The following is a 10,023-nucleotide window of genomic DNA, read 5'->3' as shown; positions in this document are numbered from 1 at the left end:
CCATCCCATCATCTCCTCACCACCCCATCATTACCTTCACCACCCCATCTTCTCCTCATCACCCCATCATCTCCTCACCATCCCCATGATCTCCTCACCATCCCATCATCTCCTCACCATCCCATCATCTCCTCACCATCCCATCATCTCATCACCATCCCATCATCTCCTCACCATCCCATCATCTCCTCACCATCCCATCATCTCCTCACCATCCCATCACCTCCTCACCATCCCATCACCTCCTCACCATCCCATCATCTCCTCACCACCCCATCATCTCCTCACCACCCCATCATCTCCTCACCATCCCATCATCTCCTCATCACCCCATCATCTCCTCACCACCCCATCATCTCCTCACCATCCCATCATCTCCTCACCATCCCATCATCTCCTCACCATCCCATCATCTCCTCACCACCCATCATCTCCTCACCACCCCATCATTCCTCCCACCACCCCATCATCTCCTCACCACCCCATCATCTCCTCACCATCCCATCATCTCCCCACCACCCCATCATCTCCTCACCACCCCATCATCTCCTCACCATCCATCATCTCATCACCCCATCATCTCCCCCACCACCCCATCATCTCCTCACCACCCATCATCTCCTCACCACCCCATCATCTCCTCACCACAATTCCCCCTCCCTCCAAGATGTATGAGTGTTATGTGTCAGCAAAAATCCCCCCCAAAATAATCTGCATGCTAACAACTAAGTATAAATTCCCCTCCTATATACACACAATCATTTCTGGGGCAAAAATCTCCCAACAAATTCCCCCTCCCATCACATATCCCCCTCCCCCACCTCACATGATAGCACAGTGCCCGGGGCAGCCTCCCCTCCTGCCCACCTCTTGCCCCGCCCCTGCATATGACTCACATTAACCAATCAGAGCTCAGGTTCCTGCTGGCACAAGGTGGCCCCGGATTGGTTGCTCTGAGGAATCAGCGGTCTCTCTCCATCTTGTCACCTCGGCAGAGATACGTCTTCTTCAAGTCTCCCCGGGAGGTGAAGCCCCCGGAGGACCTCCAGGATTTGGGGGTTCGTTTCCTGCAGCCGTTCGTCAATCTCCTCTCCAAAGGAACCTATTGGTGGATGAACTCCTTCATAAAGACCGCCCACAAGAAGCCGATCGACCTGAGAGCCATCGGGAAACTTCCAATCGCCATGCGAGCCGCCACCAACTACATCCTCCTCAACCACGCCTTCCAGGCTCAGAGGGTGAGTACAGCACAGTGTGCAGAGGATACAACGTACAGCACAGTGTACAGAGGGGGTATAGAATGTACAGCACAGTGTACAGAGGGGGGTATAGAATGTACAGCACAGTATACAGAGTGGAGTATTCGATGTACAGCACAGTGTACGGGGGGGTATAGAATGTACAGCACAGTGTACAGAGTGGAGTATAGAATGTACAGCACAGTGTACAGAGTGGCGTATAGAATGTACAGCACAGTGTACAGAGTGGAGTATAGAATGTACAGAACAGTTTACAGAGGGGGGTATAAAATGTACAGCACAGTGTACAGAGGGGGGTATAGAACGTACAGAACAGTGTACAGAGGGGGGTGTACAACGTACAGCACAGTGTACAGGGGAGGTATAGAACGTACAGCACAGTGTACAGAGGGGGGTATAGAATGTACAGCACAGTGTACAGAGGATACAACGTACAGCACAGTGTACAGAGGGGGTATAGAATGTACAGCACAGTGTACAGAGGGGGGTATAGAATGTACAGCACAGTATACAGAGTGGAGTATTCGATGTACAGCACAGTGTACGGGGGGGTATAGAATGTACAGCACAGTGTACAGAGTGGAGTATAGAATGTACAGCACAGTGTACAGAGTGGAGTATAGAATGTACAGAACAGTTTACAGAGGGGGGTATAAAATGTACAGCACAGTGTACAGAGGGGGTTATAGAACGTACAGAACAGTGTACAGAGGGGGGTGTACAACGTACAGCACAGTGTACAGGGGAGGCATAGAACGTACAGCACAGTGTACAGGGGAGGTATAGTACGTACAGCACAGTGTACAGGGAGGTATAGAACGTACAGCACAGTGTACAGGGGAGGTATAGAACGTACAGCACAGTGTACAGGGGAGGTATAGTACGTACAGCACAGTGTACAGGGGAGGTATAGAACGTACAGCACAGTGTACAGAGTGGCAGTGATTGGTGTGTCTCAGCAGGGTAAGTCCTCCCCGTGTCCGGCGGGGGTGCGCTCCATCTGGTACGCGTTGGGTCACGCCTTCGGCAGGCCTCTCATCCTCAGCAGCATCTTCCGCATTCTGGCCGACATGTTGGGATTCGCCGGTCCGCTGTGTGTGTCGGGGATCGTCCATCACCTCAGCCGAGAAAACAAGACCTTCCCCCCGCGGGTAAGTGTCCAGGGTGGGCTCAGCCTGGCCTGGGTAAGTGTCACCCAATAGGGATGTCGGGGTCGTCGGGAGGGTGTTGGGGTGTCAGAAGAATTGCGGGGTGTCGGGGTGTCAGAATTGGGGGGTGTCGGGAGGGTGTTGGGGTGTCAGGAGAATTGGGGGGTGTCGGGAGGGTGTTGGGGTGTCAGGAGGGTTTTGGGGTGTCAGGAGACTTGGGGGGGTGTTGGAAGGGTGTTGGGGTGTCAGAAGAATTGGGGGGTGTCGGGAGGGTGTTGGGGTGTCATGAGACTTGGGGGGTGTCAGGAGGGTGTTGGGATGTTGGGAGACTTGGGGGCTGTCGGGAGGGTGTTGGGGTGTCATGAGACTTGGGGGTGCCGGGAGGGTGTTGGGGTGTCATGAGACTTGGGGGGATGTCGGGAGGGTGTTGGGTGTTGGGGTGTCAGGATACTTGGGGGGGTGTTGGGAGGGTGTTTGGGTGTCATGAGACTTGGGGGTGTCGGGAGGGTGTTGGGGTGTCATGAGATTTGGGGGTGTCGGGAGGGTGTTGGGGTGTCGGGAGGGTGCTGGGGTGTCAGAAGAATTGGGGGGAGTCGGGAGGGTGTTGGGGTGTCATGAGACTTGGGGGGTGTCGGGAGGGTGTTGGGGTGTCATGAGACTTGGGAGTGTCGGGAGGGTGTTGGGGTGTCATGAGATTGGGGGGTGTCGGGAGGGTGTTGGGGTGTCGGGAGGGTGCTGGGGTGTCAGAAGAATTGGGGGGAGTCGGGAGGGTGTTGGGGTGTCATGAGACTTGGGGGGTGTCGGGAGGGTGTTGGGGTGTCAGGAGACTTGGGGGGGTGTTGGGAGGGTGTTGGGGTGTCGGGAGGGTGTTGGGGTGTCAGGAGACTTGGGAGGGTGTTGGGAGGGTGTTGGGGTGTCAGGAGGGGTGTTGGGGTGTCAGGAGACTTGGGGGGTGTTGGGAGAGTGTTGGGGTGTCGGTAGACTCGGGGGGGTGTCGTGAGGGTGTTGGGGAGTCGGGAGGGTGTTAGGGTGTCGGGAGACTTGGAGGGGTGTTGGGGTGTCGGGAGGGTGTTGGGGTGTCAGGAGACTTAGGGGGTCTTGGCAGGGTGTTGGGGTGTCATAAGACTTAGGGGGTGTCGAGAAGGGGTTGGGGGGTCGGGAGGGTGTTGGGGTGTCAGGAGACTTGGGGGGTGTTGGGATGTCGGGAGACTTGGGGGGTGTTGGGGTGTCGGGAGGGTGTTGGGGTGTCAGGAGACTTGGGGGGTGTTGGGGTGTCATGATACTTGGGGGGTGTTGGGGTGTCAGGAGACTTGGGGGGTTTTGGGGTGTCGGGAGGGTGTTGGGGTATCAGGAGACTTGGGGGGTGTTGGAGGGTGTTGGGGAGTCGGGGAGGGTGTTGGGGTGTCAGGAGAATTATGGGGTGTCGGGAGGGTGTTGGGGATGTCGGGAGGGGTGTTGGGGTGTCAGGAGACTTGGGGGGTGTCAGGAGGGTGTTGGGGTGTCATGAGACTTGGGGGGTGTCGGGAGGGTGTTGGGGTGTCAGGAGACTTGGGGGGTTTTGGGGTGTTGGGAGGGTGTTGGGTTGTCAGGAGACTTGGGGGGGGTGTTGGGGAGTCGGGAGGGTGTTGGGGTGTCAGGAGAATTGGGGGGTGTCGGGAGGGTGTTGGGGAGTCGGAGGGTGTTGGGGTGTCAGGAGAATTGGGGGGTGTCGGGAGGGTGTTGGGGTGTCAGGAGACTTGGGGGTTTTGGGGTGTTGGGAGGGTGTTGAGGTGTCAGGAGACTTGGGGGGGTGTTGGGGAGTCGGGAGTCTTGGGGGTGTTGGGGAGTCGGGGAGGGTGTTGGGGTGTCAGGGAATTGGGGGTGTCGGGAGGGTGTTGGGGAGTCGGGAGGGTGTTGGGCTGGCAATGTCTGTATGGCGGTAAGTGGCGATCGTTGTGGTTGGGTGATGGGGTCGGGGGAAGGTGATTATGGGAGTGTCGCGGTGAGTTATTGAGCCCTCATTGGATAACGCCGCCGGACTTCGGAGGAGACGTTTATCACCGGGACTCCGCCGGCCATCGATTTGCTGAGTTGGTGAACGAAGGTCGATGTCATTCCGGACAAATTCGCGGTGTGATTGATGATGTCATTATAAGAAAGGCGGGAATCTCCGGAGAACCAGAAATATATTATTCACTTCAATCCCAGCGAGCGCCCTTCATGTTAGTAATCACAGGATCCGTACCGCATTCCTGAGGACCCCAAAAATATTAAAACAATATTTTCACTATAAATGCAGTAAAATAATTATTAGCAGACATTGGGGGGGGGGGGGGTTGGAGGAGGGGCACAGGAGGGGTGATCGGTGCGAGGGGGTTGGAGAAGGGGCACAGGAGGGGTGATCAGTGCGGGGGGTTGGAGGAGGGGCACAGGAGGGGTGATCAGTGCGGGGGGGTTGCAGGAGGGGCACAGGAGGGGTGATTGGTGTGGCGGGGTTGGAGGAGGGGCACAGGAGGGGTGATCGAAGCGGGGGGGTTGCAGGAGGGGCACAGGAGGGGTAATTGGTGTGGGGGGGTTGGAGGAGGGGCACAGGAGGGGTGATTGGTGCGGGGGGTTGGAGGAGGGGCACAGGAGGGGTGATTGGTGCGGGGGGGTTGGAGGGAGGGGTGATCGGTGCGGGGGGGGTTGGAGGAGGGGTGATTGGTGCAGGGGGGTAGGAGGAGGGGTGATCTGGTGCGGGGGGTTGGAGGAGGGGTGATCGGTGGAGGGGGGGGGGGGTTGGAGGAGGGGTGATCGGTGCGGGGGATTTGGAGGAGGGGTGATCGGTGCGGGGGGTTGGAGGAGGGGTGATCGGTGCGGGGGGGGGGGTTGGAGGAGGGGTGATCGGTGGAGGGGGGGTTGGAGGAGGGGTGATCGGTGCGGGGGGGGGTTGGAGGAGGGGTGATCAGTGCGGGGGGGTTGGAGAGGGGTGATCAGTGCGGGGGTTGGAGGAGGGGTGATCGGTGTGGGGGGTTTGGAGGAGGGGTGATCGGTGCGGGGGGTTGGAGGAGGGTGATCGGTGCGGGGGGTTTGGAGGAGGGGTGATCGGTGCGGGGGGTTGGAGGAGGGGTGATCGGTGGAGGGGGGGTTGGGGGAGGGGTGATCGGTGCGGGGGGTTTGGAGGAGGGGTGATCGGTGTGGGGGGATTACAGAACGGATCTCCTGCTTGTCTCCTCAGCAGCTGTAAACTGAAGAGAGAGAGAGGAGGAGACAAGAAGGGTATCAGTTCCTGTAATTGCCCCCCCCCCCCGATCACTCCCTCCTCTGCTTACATCTGGTGCCCCCCCCCCCCCATCAGGGGCCTGAATAGGAAGGCCGTATTCACCATAACTCCCACCGAGCGCCCTTCCTTCCTGCCTCTCTGATTTGCACATCGGCCTCTGCTGACTCTCAGCTTCTCCCATTGATGATCTGCAGAGATTTTCCAGCATGCTGTACAGTTCTGGGACCAATGAAATGGGCCAAACACCCTCCGCCTCGGTTTGCAGCAGAACTTCTGAACAGGGAAAGTTCCCCACTGAAGGCTATGGGAGGCGAACATGGAAAATCAAAAGTGCCCATTCTGAAGGCTAATCTACAAGTAATTGGCCATAAAAGGGGTATGGGGGGGGGGTATGGGGTCCGGGTACTGCCCCGGAGGAGATGTACCAATGCAAAAAATGTTGTTTTAAAACTATTGTTTTTTCGGGAGATGTGATTTTAATGATGCTTAAAGTGCAACAATAAAAATGGAAAATTCCTTTGAATATGGTGTCCGGAGGGTCCCCTTAGTCTGCCTGTAAAGTTGCGCATCTGTACCACGTATAGAACCTGCTGCAGCAATAACTGAAACAAACAAGTCACGTCTTTGTAATTAGACTCGCGGTTACAGTTGCCGGCACCCGGCTATGGAAAAAAATAAAGCAAAAAGCAGCGTGGTGCCCCCCTCCCCAGTCCATACCAGACCCTTATCCGAGCCTGCAGCCAGGCAGGTCAGGAAAGGGGGGGGCACAACGAGCACCCCCCCTCCTGAACATACTAGGCCACATGCCCTCAACATTAGGGGGTGGATGCTTATCATAATCTGGAAGCACCAGATCCCGCCCCCCCCCATGTGAATGAATATTGGGTACATGGTATCCGTACTCATCCACCTAAGAAGTCTACAAAAAGTAATAACCACAAGAGATAATTATTTTATTAAAAAATAAAAAATAGCGTCCCCTGATGTCTATCCGTCGTTATTCACGCCGCCCGCCGACTCGAAACCCCCCCCCCCCCCAAAGAAACGCCCCGCCTCCCTCTGTGCTTTGACATTTCTTATATAGGTAAGAGGCGGGGCCACCTGGCTACATCACCTGGTGGCACCGCCTCCTTCTGACATCAGGGACCGGTGCATGCTGGGCCTGTGACATCACAAGGGGACGGGGCCACCAACTGCCATTGCCAGGTGGCCCCGCCCCTTACCTAGATAAGAATTGTCAAAGCGCAGGCATTCGGTGGTCTCCCATGGAGGCGGAGCTTTTATTTATTTTTTTCGGGTCGGCGGGCAGCATGATGGACGGACATCGACTGACACTCATTTTATTTTTGAATTAAGGGATTGTCAAGAACTGGTTTTTCCTTTTTTGCCGTGTTTTTGGTGAATGGGCGGGGGTACAAAGTACCTGATACCCATTCACATAAGGGGGGCGGGATCCGCGGGCCCCCTTGTTAAAGAAGGCTTCCAGATTCCGATAAGCTGAGCTCTGCCCCCAAAGCACCCCTCCCCCCATGTTGAGGGCATGTGGTCTGGTATGGTTCGGGGGGACTCCCTTTTCTGGCCTGCCGGGCTGCATGATTGGATAAGGGTCTGGCATGGATTTTAGGGGGGACTCCACACTGGTTTTTTTTTTTGGTGTGGGGTCCCTCCAAATAATGGACTGGGGGAGGGGACCCCGTGCCATATTTTTCTTTTTATCATTCATCTGTCAGCGGGGGAACCCCGTCTGACTCATCAGTTGTTATGGAGGTGCGGCTGGCTTCCCGGCCCGACCAGCGTACAAAGCTTTGCCCAATCAGGGCGCAGCGCTCAGTACATTGCAGGGTGTCCATCAGGAAACACACCCCCCAAATTCGGGCGTTCGCAAACGTTCGCCCCCAACTCATGCTCCATGCTCGGGTCACCCTTACATTCACCAGAATCTGTTGGGGTCTGGTGGATCTCTGAAGGGGGATGGGGAGTAGGATGGGTGACAGCAGGACCCCCTCTTCCCGCCGGGTGGTCTTCACTGTGGATGGTGATTGTCAGATGATTGGACTGTGTGTGGTGGATCTGATTGGTTGGTGTGAATGTCGTGTTCTGAGGAGTATTGTTATAATAATGATTATCCTGGTTATGATTGGGTGACTCTCCCCTCCCCTCTCCATGTCTCACAGAAGATATTTTTCGGCGTCTCGTTCATTTCATCACAAGAGTTCCTGGCGAACGCCTACGTCCTCGCCGTCCTCCTCTTCTTCGCTCTCCTCCTGCAGAGAACGTTCCTCCAAGCCTCCTACTACGTCGCCATCGAGACCGGGATCAACCTGCGCGGAGCCATCCAGGTCAGTGACTCCGCCCCCTGCCTACTGGGGGAGGGGCTGCAACTGTCAGCATCCAGTAAGGTTAGTTCTGTTTCCGGCACTTGGTGGGATGAGCTCCTGATTGGCTGCTTTGAATCTGAAGACCAGTCTGCCCGATGGCTGTGTGGTTGGTGGCCGGTCATTATAAGGAGATAAAAGGCTCATTAATTCCAATCACTGGAGCCAGCCTCCAGTATGGAGGGGGGAGGGGGAGGAGAAGAAGCCGGCTTTCAGCTGCTGCAGAGAGAGCCACACAGGAGATCGGCCCCAGTAATAACCCCACCCCACCGCGGCCACCCCAATCGCCCTCCCTGCCAACATTCCATTCACCTTGCTGGCCTGGGCCCCCTACAGGAGGACTGGCGGTCCCCCTCACCCGCGGCCCTGACTGTGATACATCATAATAAAATACAATGTAATATATAATGATTGAATATGAATATTATAAAACAATATATCATTTCATTGCCTGTAATATAATGTAACACAATATAAGATAATATAATGAATATAGTTTTCTGCTCACACAGCCTGTGGGAGAGGAAAGAATATCATTATAATATAATATCATGTATGACATAATACATAAAATGTCAATATGATGTAATACAATGTGATATAATACATCGTTCCATCGCTGTGCTGATGAATTATAATGTAATGTCACATGATATCATCAAACTCATATAATATATTATAACTGAATGTGATACAATGTAGCTGGAATAGAATAGAATAGAATAGAAGGGATAGAGTTCTGTTTTTCCTGCTGTCATTTCTTGTGGCAATCCGGATCATTTTGTGTATTCAGGTCACGCCTGTGCGTGATGTCTCGTCGTGGTGTCTCTTTGCGGTGTCTCGGCGCGTGTATCTTTGGGTGTCTCGGCGCAGTGTCTCGGCGCGATGTTTCTTTGTGGTGTCTCTGCTCGGTGCGGTGTCTCTTTGCGGTGTCTCTTTGTGGTGTCTCGGCGCGGTGTCTCGGTGCGGTGTCTCAGCGCGGTGTCTCTTCGCGGTGTCTCAGCGCGGTGTCTCAGCGCGGTGTGGCTCGGTCCGTTGGTGTCTTTTGGGCTGTCTCTTGGCGGTGTCTCTCGGCGGCGTTGTCTCAGCGCGATGTCTCTTTGTGGTGTCTCGGCTCGGTGCGGTGTCTCTTTGCGCTGTCTCTTCGTGGTGTCTCTCGGCGCGTTGTCTCGCCGCGTTGTCTCGGCGCAGTGTCTCGGCGCAGTGTCTCGGCGCGGTGTCTCTTCGTGGTGTCTCGGCACGGTGTCTCTTCGTGGTGTCTCGGCACGGTGTCTCTTCGTGGTGTCTCGGTGCAGTGTCTCTTCGTGGTGTCTCGGCACGGTGTCTCTTCGTGGTGTCTCGGCACGGTGTCTCTTCGTGGTGTCTCGGCACGGTGTCTCTTCGTGGTGTCTCGGCACGGTGTCTCTTCGTGGTGTCTCGGCACGGTGTCTCTTCGTGGTGTCTCGGCACGGTGTCTCTTCGTGGTGTCTCGGCACGGTGTCTCTTTGTGGTGTCTCGGCTCGGTGCGGTGTCTCTTTGCGCTGTCTCTTCGCGGTGTCTCTCGGCGCGTTGTCTCGCCGCGTTGTCTCGGCGCAGTGTCTCTTCGTGGTGTCTCGGCACGGTGTCTCTTCGTGGTGTCTCGGCGCAGTGTCTCGGCGCGGTGTCTCTTCGTGGTGTCTCTTCGTGGTGTCTCGGTGCGGCGTGTCACATCACAACCGGACCTGATAGATTTTTGTGCGTTCCGTCAGCTGAAGATGAAAGCAACGATGAAGAAAATTGGATTCTGTTTATTTGATGACATCTGCAGAAAAAAACACATTTACTGCAAATGGAGAATGTGAAGGTCCCTGACCTCCCGCCATACAAATGCAACCCCCGCCATACAAATGCCCCCCGCCATACAAATGCCCCCCCCCACACTTTTCACATATTTATTTGTATCATTTATCATTTTCCTTCCACTTCACAATTATGTGACACTTTGTGTTGGTCCATCACATAAAAATCCCAATAAAATACAT

At 55.4% G+C, this 10,023-nt stretch overlaps 1 protein-coding gene across 5 annotated transcripts in view; it reads left to right on the top strand.

Moving 5' to 3' along the window:
- The window catches only part of ABCC8 (ATP binding cassette subfamily C member 8), a 163,841-nt gene that overhangs the window by 56,786 nt on the left and 97,032 nt on the right, over positions 1-10,023 (top strand). For 4 of the 5 annotated variants that reach the window (XM_077453709.1, XM_077453707.1, XM_077453712.1 and 1 more), the window contains exons 5-7: positions 996-1,238; positions 2,219-2,410; positions 7,823-7,987. In XM_077453709.1, the coding sequence (XP_077309835.1) occupies positions 996-1,238; positions 2,219-2,410; positions 7,823-7,987 (600 nt within the window). The remainder of the gene's footprint in view (positions 1-995; positions 1,239-2,218; positions 2,411-7,822; positions 7,988-10,023) is intronic. The other variant, XM_077453708.1, reaches the window with a different exon arrangement.

This window comes from Lithobates pipiens, unplaced genomic scaffold, assembly GCF_037356315.1.
Source record: "Lithobates pipiens isolate NorthernLeopardFrog02 unplaced genomic scaffold, aLitPip1_a1.2 Scaffold_24, whole genome shotgun sequence".
Lineage (NCBI taxonomy): Eukaryota > Metazoa > Chordata > Amphibia > Anura > Ranidae > Lithobates > Lithobates pipiens.
Note: the sequence above shows the minus strand (reverse complement) of the source record. Positions and strands in the feature narration are given on the sequence as shown.